The 18,422-nt window shown below is 38.6% G+C and overlaps 1 protein-coding gene across 1 annotated transcript; it reads right to left on the minus strand.

The window, feature by feature from the left end:
• Positions 1 to 2,332: 2,332 nt before the first annotated feature.
• LOC117415225 (protein mono-ADP-ribosyltransferase PARP12-like) lies at positions 2,333 to 12,171 on the minus strand. The gene is made up of 10 exons (XM_034025276.2): positions 12,068 to 12,171; positions 10,959 to 11,131; positions 10,023 to 10,215; positions 8,804 to 8,939; positions 7,745 to 7,889; positions 7,427 to 7,547; positions 6,890 to 6,983; positions 6,172 to 6,277; positions 3,125 to 3,257; positions 2,333 to 3,023 (listed from the first exon to the last, which is right to left on the minus strand). Exons 1-10 carry the CDS (start codon positions 12,093 to 12,095, stop codon positions 2,962 to 2,964), a joined length of 1,191 nt encoding a protein of 396 aa, XP_033881167.1. The 5' UTR covers positions 12,096 to 12,171; the 3' UTR covers positions 2,333 to 2,961.
• Positions 12,172 to 18,422: the final 6,251 nt, after the last annotated feature.

Raw genomic sequence — 18,422 nt, forward strand, 5'->3', positions numbered from 1 at the left:
ACTTCCACCAGTTTGCTTTCCACCTACTTCAGAATGGTCAATACGTATATCCGGCAGTATAATTATAGTGGGGGTACAGAAAGCCTTATTACAAGTTACCTTCTTTAACGTGTGCATCTAGGCTTGCACATACTGTGCTCCTTTTAAGAAGTAATGTCAATACTGTGGAAATATGGGAGGAAATCTAAGGGAGAGCAGTCTTGCTTAATTATTTGTTTGCATTAATAAAGAAAAATGATGTGATCCCTAAGAAGAGATTGTGGTAAAGTAATACAAAGCAGAAGAAGCTATAGGAGCAGGTTTCATGATAATTGGATAAGTGGTTGTCCTGATACTGTATAAGTACATCCCCACAATGTCATAATCTCAATAAATAATGTCCATTCCCAGTTTCATGACAGTTGGATAAGCAGTTCTCCAGGTATACAGTATGCAGAAATGTGTGACATTACATCCCCAGCGGGGGATAAGAAACAAAAAAGGAAATTGGAGTTGTTGCTTCAGATGACAATATGTTCCTACGAAGTACTGATGAAAGTAACATGTACATGGGGCAGCCCCGGGGTGACTCAGCTCTACAATCTACAATTTACAGGGTTGGACACGATCGTTTCACACTACATATTTTCATCCCAGGGAGCGCTGATGCGTGACCCTTGCCCCTCAACGTTTGTTTTGTGGCTACTGCCATGCACGTTTTCAACCCGAGGCGAGCGTAACCCTGTTGCATTCACATTTCATTTTTCAACCTGAGGCGAGCGTATCCCTGTTGCATTCACATTTCATTTTTCAACCCGAGGCGAACGTTTCGCCCTGGGTTGAAAATTCTCAACCCTAGTCTGTGGCAGGGGTGAGTTCACCCCGGGTTGACAGCTTCACCCCGGGTGAACAGGCAAGTGTGAAAAGCCCTTAAGCTTCTATACCTCCCCTGTCCCTGACCTTTTTGTGTCTTAAAAACCCAAAGGATGAATGAAAACATGTACATTGTATTTGGAATAGAAGCACAATGATGGTAGAGAGAAAGAAAGAAAACATTTAATTTTATATAAGGCTTTTCAAGTGCTCTGCAATAGCTTTAAAAAGTTTTAAAAGCTATTGCCTGGTACCCTATCTCTTCCTGAGGTGAAGTTCATTCCATGTTCCCAGCATGGGAATGAGTCGGACACAGGAAGTAATACCAGAAAATAGTACTTTTAATACAAGCTTAAACTATTAAGCACAAAGATAAAGGGAACCAGGGATTATGTTACAAAATGTTAAGAGTTTTTGGTTATGACCCCTTTAAAGTAAGTGACGATTAATGATTGATTATGTAAATCTTTTTGATTTTTTCAAGATTAAACTTTACATCTTCATTTGAATTCAGCACAATCATATCCGAATTACACACATGTACCAAAGGACATAGAAAAAGGTAAATGTTACAATTTATTTTCAAAGTATACAGAGATTAATTTAAAGGCAAAGCTTTAAAGAATTTAGGTTAATATAATTTCACATAGAATTCAAATGCAGTATAAAGGTTTAAATCAGATTGCTGACACAGTAGGGATGACACAATTGTCAAGAATCTGACGGTTGACTGCAGGGGTAAGTCAGTGTCCCTAGCCTAGTCAAAGGCAAAGTTAATTTACTTCAAATAAATGTTGGACTGTGTTCCATTATTATCTTAAAATACATTCATGAAAACATGTTTTGTTTCTTTTTTTAGTAGGATAATGATTACAGAACTCAATAATGTTACAATGCACATTTTGCTCTTTGTATTCTTTGGTGAAGACTACACATTTTGATTAACCACAGGCTGTACATTCATTTACCAGGGAGGAAAACCTGTGAGATCTAATCAAGAAAAGGGCCAATTGGGTTTTGGCCAGAGCTGTTTAGCATGTAGATTATTAAATCACAAATAAAATATTTAAATACTAAACAAATGAACAGGTCATTCAGTTATAGGCAGTGTGTAGTGATGTTTTATGTAAGCATTTGTAACGCTTTTTTTATTGCACATTGACTGGTAGACTTTCCAGTTCAGGATTTAAACACTTGTTTTCTGCATTTGTTGGCAATGCCACATTTTGAAGTTGCACTAATTGACACAGTCTTATATTTGAATATAATGAGATGTCTTGGCAGTGAATAATGCAACAATTTCATTGATCTACAACACCAGTGATGAGTGAGTGTATATTCACAATGCATTCACTGCAATGTTAAATTATTATTCTATTGCACTATTTTTTTTTTTAACAAAAAATTCTGCAAACTTAGCGCTGCAGTAAAGGCTTTGTGAACATGACCAAAACATTTAATTATTTTAAATAAACATCACTTTGAACTGAATCACCATTTAATGACACATAGGAGGTAATAGTTATGCTATTGCACCTAACATTTGACATTCATAGGAGTAACTTTTTAGAACAATTTCATATTTAATGATTGGTTTTGTATTTGCGGTTCGTTGGAACCAGTTTATGCATTGATATGTTAAAACCATTTAAACAAGATGAGGATCGACCCACCTTTCAGAAAATACAATCTTGTTCATGTGGCTTTTCAATATTTAAGGGAAATATGTACACACGCTTTCAAGTAACCACACCCCCTTTGTCTGTCAATTTCTACTTTTGTTTTTGTACATTTGTCCAGGAAACAATGTGGAATTTGGCTGAGTGACTGCTCACTGGATGAAATTTCAATATTCTTTGATTAAATTGTTTACAGAGAAGTATTCAAACATTTTTGGGAACAAATTACTTTGTAGGACATCTGCAGTTATGGCAACCAAAACACCACCAAACGTACCTCCATGGAAATGTAAACTGATCATTATATACAGTAAATAGTACCGTATATACAGGAAGCTAGGAAAGGGGGGTCAGTAAGTATAAAATGTGACAATCAATTTGAAGGCAGCAGGGTCTTGGGATACGTCTTGATCATGGCTTTTGTCTTCCATTAAACCATCGTCCGCTGTATTTTGCGTATCTTATTCGACGCAAGATTGGTTTGTGTCATATCTGAGTTAAAAGAAAGAAAAGTAACAATTTAAGCTTACTGAACAGTGGTGTGGGAAATACTACATAGCAGTGCAAACAATATCTTGTGTGTCAGTTGTCACCTGAGAAGTTCAGCGTGTACTGGTATCTGCCAGCCTTCAATGTCATGGAGCCTGCTGGGTTTGCTTGGTATTTTGCTTCTATCTCTTTGCTTGAGACTGAAGATTCTGTGTCAGTAGCAGACTGTGGGGCGCGCTGGGAACAGAACAGAACATGTAACATACAATTAGGATCTTGTGTGGTCTATTTGATCTTTGTGAATTAATTTTAAAATAAAACTGCTTTTGGTGTGCTTTTTTTTTTACATTGTTACGGTAGTGCAGTGGTTTTCAACCCTGGTCCTGGGGACCCCTTGTGTCTTCTGGTTTTCATTCCAACTGAGCTCTCAATTACTTAATTAAACCCTTAATTGAACTAATAATTTGCTTAATTAGACCTTTTTACTTGTATTCAGCTCTTAAACAGTTACAGATTTCAAGATGACTATAACATTTTATAAGTAACTTGAACTCTGGAACTTTTTAGGAGCTGAGAACAATTAAAAAGGTCTAATTACACAAAATATTATTTCAATTAAGGGTCTAGTTAAGTAATTGAGAGCTCAGTTGGAATGAAAACCAAAAGACACATGGGGTCCCCAGGACAGGGGTGGGGAAGCCCTGTTGTAGTGTATGAAGATAATTTGGTTTGTGAAAGTAAATGCTCTCCTTATCACCTATTGATGCACACAAACATGAAAGAGGTTGATGAAGGTTCAAATTTGTTTTCATTTTCTGTCAACTTTTACTCACATAGCCTTATAGCTAATTAAGTTGATATGGTTTCAACAAGCTTGCAGATAAATTACAGTAATCTTAGCATCTCCTGAGTTACTAACCTGGAGATACAGTGCCTTGCGAAAGTATTCGGCCCCCTTGAACTTTGCGACCTTTTGCCACATTTCAGGCTTCAAACATAAAGATATGAAACTGTAATTTTTTGTGAAGAATCAACAACAAGTGGGACACAATCATGAAGTGGAACGAAATTTATTGGATATTTCAAACTTTTTTAACAAATAAAAAACTGAAAAATTGGGCGTGCAAAATTATTCAGCCCCCTTAAGTTAATACTTTGTAGCGCCACCTTTTGCTGCGATTACAGCTGTAAGTCGCTTGGGGTATGTCTCTATCAGTTTTGCACATCGAGAGACTGACATTTTTGCCCATTCCTCCTTGCAAAACAGCTCGAGCTCAGTGAGGTTGGATGGAGAGCATTTGTGAACAGCAGTTTTCAGTTCTTTCCACAGATTCTCGATTGGATTCAGGTCTGGACTTTGACTTGGCCATTCTAACACCTGGATATGTTTATTTGTGAACCATTCCATTGTAGATTTTGCTTTATGTTTTGGATCATTGTCTTGTTGGAAGACAAATCTCCGTCCCAGTCTCAGGTCTTTTGCAGACTCCATCAGGTTTTCTTCCAGTATGGTCCTGTATTTGGCTCCATCCATCTTCCCATCAATTTTAACCATCTTCCCTGTCCCTGCTGAAGAAAAGCAGGCCCAAACCATGATGCTGCCACCACCATGTTTGACAGTGGGGATGGTGTGTTCAGGGTGATGAGCTGTGTTGCTTTTACGCCAAACATAACGTTTTGCATTGTTGCCAAAAAGTTCGATTTTGGTTTCATCTGACCAGAGCACCTTCTTCCACATGTTTGGTGTGTCTCCCAGGTGGCTTGTGGCAAACTGTAAACGACACTTTTTATGGATATCTTTAAGAAATGGCTTTCTTCTTGCCACTCTTCCATAAAGGCCAGATTTGTGCAGTATACGACTGATTGTTGTCCTATGGACAGAGTCTCCCACCTCAGCTGTAGATCTCTGCAGTTCATCCAGAGTGATCATGGGCCTCTTGGCTGCATCTCTGATCAGTCTTCTCCTTGTATGAGCTGAAAGTTTAGAGGGACGGCCAGGTCTTGGTAGATTTGCAGTGGTCTGATACTCCTTCCATTTCAATATTATCGCTTGCACAGTGCTCCTTGGGATGTTTAAAGCTTGGGAAATCTTTTTGTATCCAAATCCGGCTTTAAACTTCTCCACAACAGTATCTCGGACCTGCCTGGTGTGTTCCTTGTTCTTCATGATGCTCTCTGCGCTTTAAACGGACCTCTGAGACTATCACAGTGCAGGTGCATTTATACAGAGACTTGATTACACACAGGTGGATTCTATTTATCATCATTAGTCATTTAGGTCAACATTGGATCATTCAGAGATCCTCACTGAACTTCTGGAGAGAGTTTGCTGCACTGAAAGTAAAGGGGCTGAATAATTTTGCACGCCCAATTTTTCAGTTTTTTATTTGTTAAAAAAGTTTGAAATATCCAATAAATTTCGTTCCACTTCATGATTGTGTCCCACTTGTTGTTGATTCTTCACAAAAAATTACAGTTTCATATCTTTATGTTTGAAGCCTGAAATGTGGCAAAAGGTCGCAAAGTTCAAGGGGGCCGAATACTTTCGCAAGGCACTGTATTTATAGGAACTTCATTACAGGAAGATAAAAGGCATTAAATACCCAAGCTGAGAATTGAGCCTTTGTTGCTTAATCACTGCGTATGAGGTGTAAAACCGAGGTCCTACTGTAAGTGACTCTGCTGCAGCAGTTGTGATGCATAGTTCCCCCCCCCCCCCCCCCCCAAATCTCTAAGTCTCTTTGGATAAAAGTGTCTGATAAATGACTAAATACTACTACTAATAAATAATAATAATAACTATTTCAGGGTTCTGTCTTCTCTATTTGTTGCCACGGGAACCCTGCTTTGGGGTGGGGTGGGTGAGCACGATGCAGCTATGAGATATTCCAGGCGTGCCCCTGCATCAGGCCCGTTTCAGTCATGTAAGTTTCCTGGATAAAGGCCCCTTCAGGTAACAGTGATGAGTCAAGTACAGTAAGCCTTCCTGTAAAGCACGTGCTTATTCTCCAGCACCACTCCCTTCAGTGCAGGATGTAGCTAAAATAAAAAACTGTTGGCATTTACCACCTACTCCCTTATTTCCTTCATAAAATACAGAACTGCCAAAAGTTCTATACACCAAGAAAAAAATATTTACACTAGCCCTTACCCTGTACTTGAATTCGTACCACTTTCCACTGTCTCCCTCAAACTGCCAGACTGGCTTTGTACCCCTGGGGGAAACGTGTTGCTGTTGTTGGGAAGATGAAGTGAAGCTGCATTGGAAAAAAAGAACAATCATATGAATAGAAAACAGCACTGTTGGTTATACGGTTATATTATTTTAGCTAAAACACAAATACTGCCCGACCAAATAAATGTGTTCTAAATGCAACCTGGTATCCTCTAACAAAGTCTAGGGGACATAGGGTCCAGTCCAAATAACTTTTAGATAGGGAAAAGCATTTTAGGAAAAATAAGAATTCATGCAATAAACAAAGCATATGTGGAGGAATTTCTATTTTGATTTGATAAACTTATCATTGAATATTAAATAAAAATACCTATAAATGGATCAACATGCACTCTGTATTGTCCTAAAACCCCTTTTCATTGCTAAAAGTTAAACTTGGCCACTGAGTATTAAATAGCTAGAAACAGTAAATAGTGATATTCCTGGTGTAGCAGAATGCATGAATATAACTTAAATGATGGTTCATAGTGAATTTAAAGCATGATAAAATGCACAATTCAAGTCCTGTCACTTTCATTGATATATAAACATAAAGCTTTACATATTTTTGAGGAGATAGAGATGAAACTTTTTTATAATATTGAGATGATAGAGACTTTGTGGGTTTACTTCAGGCACTGAAGTAAATACTTACCTTGTTTTTCCTGTTTTCACTTGCAGAGCTGTAATTTTTGGACGCCGAACTACTCTCCTCTTATGGCCTGATGCTAGATTGATCTGTCGCATTTCTGTATAGATAGAACAAAAATTGTAAAAATAGGACTTATCAAATATATGTTGTACCCAGAATTGGATTTTTAAAGTTACTTTTTATTTTTCTAATAAGATCCCATTGATGGCACTAAAGTGGTATAATTACTGTATAATTTTGGAATGTCTGTGTTTACATGAAGAACAGTTTTTATGCTGCGTTGAAAGTTACAATTTACAAACTGCAGTAATAAAAGACTGTTCTATCAAAAAACAACATATTTAACAAAGTTTAAATTTAACATATTTATATTTTAGTTCCACATTTATCATTGTTCTATTTGGCGATGCCGGTTTATCTGCTTTTATCGGTTGAAACACTGAAACACTGGGAACCTTACACAACCTGGCATTTATGCCTTGATCTCTCCATATGTAAATACTGTATTCACGTATAATCCTTTGAATGCATCACACATACCTTTAAAGTTTATTTCATACTGCGTCTGTCCAGCAGTAAACTTGGGGCAATTCTTTGGTTTCTTCTGGTACTCCTTTTCAATGTCAGAACTTTTCAAAGATGTAGCGCTGCCTTTGGAATCCTGAAGTGATACATTATAGATCAATTATCTGCTGTATTCTGAGAGGACGAGTACCCAATAAACCCTTTTGTTTGCAGACCTTTCCTGAAAAGACAGGGCCAATGTTTGAGACCTTGTTCAGACCAGAACTCAAATCCCTTAGTCGCTTGTATTTTACTTAACACAATGCCAGCATATTGCAGTAGTAAACTGTTTACCTTTTGTCCATACTCAATCCAGCCATTGTTTCCATGGTAATACCACAGCCATTCAGTTTGCTGTCCACAATCGTCAAAACTCTTGCGTTGTACTCTTATTTTCTTTTTACTGATCCTCATTTTGTTAAAATCAATATCAATCACCCTGTAGAAAGAAAGCAGATATCAAGCCTTAAGCACTGCCCCCTCTACAGTTTAAAGCTTAAAAATCCCTGTTACTTATCAAATGCAATGGCTTTTTTTTTTGCCTGAGGTGACCATACTGGACAAAATATTGCCTGTGTTTTTCTGCATTGCTGGACCACCACCTGCAGTGACCACAATAACAAATTGTGGTCTGAATATATATTTGTTTTATAGAGCCTGTAATAAATCATTTTTAATGATAATACCACCTATTAAGACATGTTTTAGGTAGGTTTATAAGTATAAGGTCTTGCATTTCCCAGATATGTACTTGACAGTTAAAAAGTGAGCCTTTTGGGGGCTCCCGAGTGGCGCATCCAGTAAAAGCACTCGCTAGAGTGCAAGATGCGCTCTATAGCCTGGACGTCGCCGGTTCGAGTCCAGGCTATTCCACAGCCGACCGTGGACGGGAGCTCCCAGGGGGCGGCGCTCAATTGGCCGAGCGTCGTCCGGGGGGAGGGAGGTTTAGGTCGGCCAGGGTGTCCTCGGCTCACCGTGCACCAGCGACCCCTGTAGTCTGGCCGGGCGCCTGCGGGCTTGCCTGTAAGCTGCCCAGAGCTGCGTTGTCTTCCGACGCTGTAGCTCTGAGGCGGCTGCACGGTGAGTCTGCAGAGTGTAAAGAAGCGGGCGGCTGACGGCACACGCTTCGGAGGACAGCGTGTGTTCATCTTCGCCCCTCCCGAGTCAGCGCAAGGGTGGAAACGGTGAGCTGAGCCTAAAAATAATTGGGCATTTCAAATTGGGGAGAAAATAATAAAAACTAATTGGCAACGACTAAATTTATAAAAAAAAAAAAAAAAAAAGTGAGCCTTTTAAATTGCTTCTCCACATTATCAAGACATTAAGTGGTGTCTCTGGCTTTAAACAACATACCCATAAATTGTATTGTAGATTTTGATGCCTCTGGCACCAGGCAGTGAGTACTGGGCTTCTATGACATAGTCATTTGAAATATCCCTCCAGCTCTCTCCACTGTTTAATTGCCACTTATAAGGCTTGTCATGTGTCTCTGGAAAGGCAAAAGTAAAGCAGCTTTAGAATGGCAACCAACTAACAATAAGAAAGGTTCCACATTATTCCCCCCATGTGGTTAATATATATATATATATATATATATATATATATATATATATATATATATATATATATATATATATATATATATATATATATATTGTCTTCCCAATTTAAGGTATCTGTCATTTTTAAAAAATGTACAGTGTCAAATAATTTTATCCTCAGTTACTGTATGTTCCATTACCACAGAAAACACCCACAACAATTTAGGAGAATTAAAGGTCAGTTGGTGTCTTAAAAAGCCCACTGCCAATCAATTGTCTCTTTACTTCCAGGCACTTGACAGCGGATTACAGTAGGAGGCGCTGTACTACGGTGAGGTGATGGATTTAAGAAATGTTTAAGATTTTAATATGATTTTAAATTAACACAGAAGAATATGTCTGTGCAGAACTAATAACAGACCTCAGGGGAAACAATAAATATAACACATAGTCATATGATTTCATATACACCTGAGCCCCTTTCACACTGGCACTCCTACCCAGGTCCTGACCCGGGGTCTGGCTACCCGGGTCACAATCCCACATAGTGTGAAACCACGTACCTGGGTCGTACCTGGGTTCAGGATGTGGGTCAACATGCTTTGCCTCGGGTTGAGCGAGACAAAATGCATGATGGCCATTCGTAAGCCAATGAAAAACAAACAGCCACGCCTGCATGGAGGTTTCACTTCCGCAAGGAACGTTTCTGTTTATTCTGTTTAGCCATATTTTTGTTGCTTGAGACACACCATGAGCCAGATTGCAGCAGGGATGAAGAAACATTTGCTCTAAACAAACACATGACACCGGGTTGCGACTCAGGTAGAGCACGGCAGTGAGAAAGGGGCTCTAGACTGAGCTAAAGGTATCTAACTCTGGAATGAAGATTATTGTTGATAAAACCTGCTTTTGATTTTAATACCAAACAAGAGAAGCTTTATTATTACCACATTGCATTTCAGCCAGAATGTATCCCTGGTTTGGCACCAGCTTCCCAAACTGTAATCATCATTCATAATGGCTGGTCATACCTGTCGGGGTAGCTGTTCTTCTTCCCCCTCTGTCATCCTCATCAGATGATGAGTCACTCTGGGAGGCAGCAGAGTGTCTTTGGGGACAATTTGATCCCTTCTTGCACTTCCCGTTGAAGTGGTACTTGCAAACATGCAGATATTTGCACTTCTTTCCATATTTGCATTTACCGGAATTGTAGTACCTGCATGGCTATAAATTATGTTAATAACTTTCTAATCAGTAAAGAATAACAATGTTTGTACTTATCTTTAGGAGTCTATTTCCCTTAGCAACAAACACATGATATTCATTGCATGTTTATGAAAACAATTATAGAAAATAATTGTTTTCTATAATTTTCTCAAAGCAGAGAACATGTATGGAACTATTTTGTTAGCTATAACAAAATAGACTCAGATTAGTACTAATCTTGGACATCCTAATGTTACATAGGTAAAGTAGTCCAAGATTAGTGCTAATTGGGGTCTGTCAAACCAACCCTATAAGTATAGCTATGGCAGTGCCATCAGCTTTGATTAAATTGAGTCTCCAGACAATTGCTGATAAAAGGTCGTCTCACTCATTATTCAGACACCAACACAAACACAGTAGACTCATTAAACAGAAGGCTATTTCACAATATCAGCTCTACAAAATAGTAAGTATTTTATTACGTATTAAACCGCAGAACTAGACATTTGATTGATGTTACAATTTCATTTTTCCCCTTGTGCCAATTAAGGATTTTCGTACAGCTGTTTCTTATAACATTACTTATCTTTTTTTCCTTACTATCCTTAAATCAACACATCTAAATGAAGAAGACGTTGCTGTGATGTTCTAAATGAAGATAGCAGCTGTGAAGATGTTGAAATGGTACCGTGTATAAACACACAAAGTGAACCTGTCAGTCTTGAATACAAATACTAAAATGGTTAATATTGTCTAGTTACCTCTTGCTTTACAGCACTGGCTCCTGAAGATGCCACAGCTCCTTGTTCTTCGTCACTGTCGCGCTCTGAATCTGATATCTCTGAATCTGATAAATCATCACCCGTATCAGACAGGCTCTGACTGCTCTCCTCATGGTCCCTGTACTTGTACATGGATGACTTCTGTTCATCATCTGCTTGAAGATTTGTTACTTAGTTTTCAAATTAAGTCACACAAATACTTCATCCATATAATGTATGGGGCCATGGGCCCAATAATATACTATATATATATATATATACTGTACTGCAAACTTGGGGGATGTTGAAAAAGACTTGTAGTCAAAATGTTTGTCATTGAAGTTAAGTTTATTTTAGTATTTCTAAAGTACCTGTAGTATTGATATTGTTGTTAAGACTATTATGGTCATAAAGTATACAGTCTTTCAACTGTGACAACTGTACTTTAATAGAGGTTTGGATCTGTGGAAATGCGCTAGTAGCAGCTTTTTCAGGGATCGCCTAAATGTTTCTCATTGAGCACAAGTGCTGAGCTGCTGTATTCCCCAGTCCCTTTGTAACATCTCCCTTACTGTATGTTTTACAATCATTGTGAGGTGTTCTGGGTTCTGTAGCTCCGATATGGAGTCACAGTATATTACAACCTGCGCATTTATACCAAGTGTGTCAATAAAATAAACATATCATTTTAAAAAAGTTTAATTTACATAATATTTTTACATACAAGAAGGAGTTCTGTGACGTTAGAAAAATAGTTTATTGTACCAGTTCGCCGCAGTCCGTCGATTATTTTATATATAACATCTACTATAATATAAAATGTATTCATAATATTGATCTACAGTAACTACTTATATGGCATGTACCTATTACATTTGCTTTATTAGTTTTTATTAGTCTGATATTAATATTGGTATTTTGTCCTGTTTTTAATTACAATAATAAAGCAAACATTTATCATAATGATCGTTGTAGTAGTTCTATGAACTATTTTATCTAGTCCAGTGTTTAAATGTAACAGACTAACATGAAAGTATAAACATGCTAATTCTGATTTATTATCAGTGATATCACACATTTACTGCAGAATGTCAAGAAAGTTTACTTACCAGACTCGGCAACAATGTTGGACGCCATTGTATAAGTCAACTGTTTTTGCAACTTAAGGCTACACAAGCTAAAGACAGGGACACAGGCGGAGGTATACGGCAGGATACTTTCAGTTTCATTTCATCAGTATCGAAAGCACGGTGGGGCTTTAATTGAATACTGTCTATGTTTACAACGAAAAAAAAAACACTCCCATTACCAACATGTACTGTACATATGATGCAGTAGTATCGTTGGTTGCGTCAAACAATTTATATTTTAAGTGTGATGAGATGAATTTGTGAATAAAAGCAGAATTACATTTCCCTGTTCGTCTCATGTAGGCAGTATTCTGCCTTTGCTTTACCCTATTCGTTAAAAATTAAAGCACAGTACAAAATGTAAAAATCCCAAACTGAAGCTGAACCTTTATTCAAAATCAATCTGACATGAATCGTATCAAAGTGCACCAAATCTTAATCCAACATGCAAGAATCTGCATACAGGAGCTGTGCACAGACAGAACCTGTAGTTCACTGACTAGTGTAGTTCACTGGGGCAGCAGTGTGGAGTAGTGGTTAGGGCTCTAGACTCTTGACCGGAGGGTCGTGGGGTCAATCCCAGGTGGGGGACACTGCTGCTGTACCCTTGAGCAAGGTACTTTACCTAGATTGCTCCAGTAAAAACCCAACTGTATAAATGGTTAATTGTATGTAAAAAAAAAATAATGTGATATCTTGTAACAATTGTAAGTCGCCCTGGATAAGGTTGTCTACTAAGAAATAAATAATAATAATAATAATAATAATAATAATAATAATAATAATAATAATAATAATAATAATAATATGTTGATATATGCCACTACGGACATGTTGTCCATCCAGACCTGGACATGTCTCCCTTGGCGTGCCAGGAGAAAATGCTGGAGAGTGAAGTGAACCGTTCGCAGTTCCAACGCATTTCTATGCATGGATGTCCAGCGGCCCAACCAGGGCCCACGGACTCTTCTGCCTGTCTAGACTGCTCCCCAACCTAAGTTGGACGCGTCTGTCATCACTACCTGACGGCTGTGGATTGGCCCCATCCTTACACTTTTGCGTAGATGAGAGGTTTGCCTCCACCAGCGTAGGGCTTCCCAACATGTAAGGGACACTGTCAGCCGACGGTGATTGTTGCACTTGGTGTGTAGCCAGAAGGTACTGAGCCACGCCTGAAGCGGGCGCATATGGAGTAATCCCAGCTGGAGGGCTGATGAGGCTGCAGCCATCAGACCCAGTAACTTTTGACACAACACCAGCCATACTGACGATCCTGGTTGAAACAGGGATAAACAGTTCTGAAAGGCAGTTACTCTGTCATCTGACAGGTAGGCTCGCATTGCAAAGGAGTCCAGCCGGAGTCCCACGTATTTTGCACCAGTACTAATTGGCTCTTGGCGTCATTGAGAGTGAGACCCAGTCTTGACAGATGCTCCTTCACAATCGTCGTGTGGGCCATTGCTCCTTCTTGCGATTGGAAACAGATCAACCAGTCGTCCAGGTAGTTCAACACCCTGATCCCTAGCAGCCGCAAGGGAGCCAGGATGGCATCCAAGCACTTTGAAAACATGTGGGGGGCTAAGAAGAGGCTGAATGGCAGCATGGAAAACTCAAAGACGCTTCCCTGAAAAGCGAAGCGGAGATACTTCCTGTGCGTGGGACGAATAAGGATGTAAAAATATGCGTCCTTTAAGTCCATGATGGTAAACCAGTCGCCCGGCTGGACAGACTGCAGAATGTGATGGTGTGAGACCATTTGGAACCTCCTCTCTCTCAAGAACCCGTTGAGGTGTCTCAGGTCCAGGATGGGGCAAATGCTTTTAAAGATGTCACTTATGACCCCTCCTCACTATATTCTGTGTATGTGGCAAGTTTCCAAGCCTCACAAAGACATTCCTTTTGAATCTTATCTCTAAGATGACTCAACCCCCCTCTGCAAGCAGACAGAGGCCCCTCTCTCCTCACATTCCAGAGCTCAAAATACCACACCCAGCTTCTCTGTTCAATTTGTTACAGAAAATAACATATTATAAAAGAATAATTAGTTTTAATACACTATTAGTTTAAAAACTATTACAAAATTCCTTACAAACCCCCTTTAGATATAAATAAGAGTATCTCACCATTATACATAGAAAGTAATAGTCCTGCTCAGACTTCAGTGAATCTCAACAGTGATATATAAAAAACAATATCAACTTCATCAAAAGTAGTGATTTATAAGGAATTGATCCAAAATTTAAATTTAGTCCCAGTGACAGGCTTCTGTCTTAGGTTGTCGAGATGCATTCTAGAGCTTACCTGTCTTTGAATACCTGCCATCGATAGGGTTATTAAATCAATAATTCCTATAATCAGCAGCTCCTTAAGACAGAAGTCTTTTTGTGCAAAGTTGAATTATTTCACCATAATACTTGTGAATCATTCGACGAAGATATATAAACATCATAAGTGTGATTACAAAGTCAAACTCAAGGTTACTGCTCCCTTAAACAGATAATTCCAGTATGTATTTTTGTACAGAGATTCCAAATTTTCTTCATGTGAATTCATCATTTTTTTCTTGATGAGCATCCACTTTAACCTGTATTTCTGCCAAATTTACCTTTATCTCCTCTTCCTCTCTCAATACTTGTTTCAATCTATCTGTAATTTCTGTAAAAGGATTCACTCGAAGCTTATTAAGGTGTCATGAGCATGAATCATATTCTCTTTGGAACAGTAGGAAAACCCATATTTCCTATTAAGAAGCATTCTTAATCATACAAACTTGATTATCTATGACATAGTTCTTCAGATCAGTATCTGCCATTACCTTGATTAGCGTAATTCATTACTGAACCATAATTCAGTTTCTTGACAGTTATAATACAATTACCTTCCGTAGAGTTAACATATGTATTGGAAGATGACATCATCCTGGCAAAAATGCATTCCTATTCACGACTGAACAGCTTCACAGATCTTTACCTCTTTTAAACATACAACAGTCCAGTGTTCCACCTTTACCCTGGTACCATCACTTTTCCTTATGATTTACGGTGGCATTTGTGCATGTGTATATAAAATTCCATCTTTCGAGAATCCAATGTTCTGAACCATCTCAACCTTACGATGCACATCAGACTGATTAAAAATTATAACTATAACTTCAAAAACGGTCACTATGCATTGAACAAGTACTAAAATAGTGTGTGAATGTTTAACTGTCTATCTGTAACACATTAGTAGGCAAACTGTTCCTTTTCTCCTTATATAGTTATACAAATATCTTGTGATACTCTCTATATAATACCCCCACAGATGTAATCATTTTGCATAACACGTTCTATTGCTAACCCATTGTTACAAATAATATTAACATTAATTTCCCTTCATTCATTTTAGACATATTCAACACTACAGCGAATCATTCAAATATCACATTATTTAAAAAAAATAAAAAGATGTCCATGATATAAGTGACAATATTCTTCAGTGGAACATCCGTTTTCAATGGTCCCATTCACAGCTTCTGCTGTATGATAAGCTCTGTTTCATTGTTGTCTCCATCTATGTCCCCAACATCGCCATCATAATCAGTAACCACTTCCAGAACCTGGAAGAAAATCAAGTGCAGTATTACTTCTTTGTTAACATCTTTACCCCTTGACTTTTCTTTCCCACCTGGGACCTGGGATTGCCTGCATACATGATGCAGTCTGTGTGAGAGAAGGAATGTTTGCTGCTTTTATCTCAATGATCTGTCTCGGCATAAAGGCTGTCCACCTGCAAGATCTCTATTGAGACATATCAAGTGCAAATCCTCCCTTTGTCTCACCACAAACAGCCTTCTATGTTGCAATTTGCACCCAGACTTGAAAAAGAAACTTCAAATGGCTATCTGTTTTTTTTTTCCTTTCTGAATTAATAATTACTGCAATTCCATAAATCACCACAAGGTGGTGGTGTGTATTCACAAATGAGGAGCTTGGTTCTCACAAACACATTTTGTTTTTTTTTTTATGTCAAACATAGTTCTTCATTTGATAGGCATTCTATCCATTCTAGTTCAAAAGCCCTTTTTACCTGGTAGACTCTTTATTACATTAAACCATTTGTTTTAGTATCATTTCTTTTATTGCTATTTTTAAAGTGTGATTGCCTTTCTCAACATTCCCAGAACTCTGCAGGTGATGAGCTATGTGTAACAAGTGTTGTATAGCTAGTAAATTGATCAATTCCCTGTGTAAACGCCCCACAGTGTGTACCCCTATCACTCAATACTGACAAGGGAAGACACCATCAGCAATATATCTGTTCCCACATTACTCTTGCTGTTGCAGCAGCTGTGCTGTTTTTAATTGGGAACATTTCAATCCACTTTGAGAAAGTATCAATCACTACCTGTTTATATTTGTAACCCCCTTTTGCTGGAGGAAACGACCCTACATAATCAATTTGTAAACTGGTCCTTGGTCCTTCGGCTAAAGAAACAGATTTCCGCTTTCCCTTTTTCTTAACTGGTGATGGGTTCATTTGTAGACACACCAAGCAGTTAGCACAGTAATGCTCTACATCTCTTCTCATTCCCGGCCACCAAAACATACGATGTACTCGCTCAAAAGTTTTCTCAAAAGCTATATGACCCCCCCCCTGGTTGTGGATACAATATAAAATATCAGTTTGCAACCCACTAGGTGGTAATCATAAAGGGCCCTCAGGTGAGGAGTATAATAGTACACCATCGTTAACAAGAAGATGCTGGTGATAATCAGTAGAAGGACCAATGGGAGCTTTATCTTTATACTGAATATAATGAACAATCTGCTGGTCTTGTTGCTGAGCTGTTTTAAGATCTACTGGAGTGACTGGTTGGAGCAAGTCCATAGGAGACATTTGAGTGTCTTGTTCATGCCAGGGACTATAAACATTACCATTTATAGCCGCTTGTTTTGCTAATAAATCTACTGTAAAATGACCCTTGGCTTGTGGAGAGACAATAGACTTCTGATGGGCTTTAACTGTGATAATGGCTACCTTCGCCCCTGGATCACGGTCCTGCATTAAGAACCATATTGCTTTTAGTGGACCTTCTTGTGTTAAAGGTTACCCGTCAGCACTTATATATCCTCTTTTATGCCAGATTTGAAGATACTCAGTGAGGGAATTCACAACAAATGCTGAATCAGAATAGATGTTCAAAAGTATAGAGGGAAAGAGTGTAAGAGTTTGTAAGACCGACACTATTTCTGCCTTCTGTGCTGAGTAAGTAGGTGGACACTCAAAGATAATTATCCTGTTCAGTATGAATCGCAAATCCTGTTTTGTATTGTACTTTTTCCCAAAATCGTGAAGTTTGAGCATTCTTAGGGTTTAACTTAAGCCCTGCTCTTTCCAACAACAACAACAGCTCACCTAATAGCTGTAAATGTTCCTCTTCAGTTTCAGTTTGCAATAGCAAATCATCTACATACTGCAACAGACACTGTGGTTTTGAAAACACAGACAATACTGACACTAAAGCCAGATGAAAGAGTGTCGCTGAGTTAAAAAAAAAACCCTGCGGTATAAATGCCCAAGTATACTGTTGACTACCAAATGGAAAGCAAATTTATACTGGCTGTCAGGATGCACAGGTGCAGACCAAAGTCCGTTAGATATGTCTAATGCTGTGTAGACCTTCGCTTTTGAAGACAAGGCAGCCATCAGGAGTGGAAGCAACCACTGGTGCACAGATGGTAGTATACTTATTCGATACCCTGTAATCAATAGTTAATCTCCATGAATCATCAGGTTTATGGACTGGCCATATGGGAGCGTTAACAGGGGATAAACAAGGTTTGATCACACCCTGCTGTAGAAGTAAGTTAATGGTAGTTTGTATGTGTGTGACTGCCTCTCTTGGGTAGTTATACTGATGCTGGGGAGGCGGATCCTTGCCCTGCACTACAATCTGTATGTTGTGAGAGCCCATGTTTCCACAATCATGTTTGTGTGTTGCAAAAACTGCTTGCCTTTGCTGCAGTATATTGGAAAGGTTTAAATTGTCAATGTGTCTAAATCATATCCCTTAACCTTCTTAATAGCAAACACTGCGTGTGCATCCGATATATATGATGTTTTCCCAGTACTCCCACTAGTGTCCTGCCATATGTACCTGTTGCAATAGTCAATGATATAGTTACATTTCCCCATTATGTCAGAACCCAGTATGTTTCTGCCATCCCCTGTGGGACTCATCCATGCTTTCTCTTTAAATTTATCATTCCCAATTTGAATATAATAACAACTGTGTTTTTGTTGCCAAAGATACCTTACCATTAAAGCCCTCAAGTGCAATAGTATCTTATTG

This window comes from Acipenser ruthenus, chromosome 7 (assembly GCF_902713425.1).
Source record: "Acipenser ruthenus chromosome 7, fAciRut3.2 maternal haplotype, whole genome shotgun sequence".
Lineage (NCBI taxonomy): Eukaryota > Metazoa > Chordata > Actinopteri > Acipenseriformes > Acipenseridae > Acipenser > Acipenser ruthenus.

What these genes read in the sequence shown, in the direction of transcription:
- LOC117415225 (XM_034025276.2), bottom strand. Translation starts at nt 12,095, where the DNA reads ATGGCGTCCAACATTGTTGCCGAGTCTG. An exon ending in CAACATTGTTGCCGAGTCTG is followed by an intron (nt 11,132 to 12,067) that starts GTAAGTAAACTT and finishes ATCTTCAAGCAG; the next exon opens with ATGATGAACAGAAGTCATCC. An exon ending in ATCTACAATACAATTTATGG is followed by an intron (nt 7,890 to 8,803) that starts GTATGTTGTTTA and finishes TTCTTTCTACAG; the next exon opens with GGTGATTGATATTGATTTTA.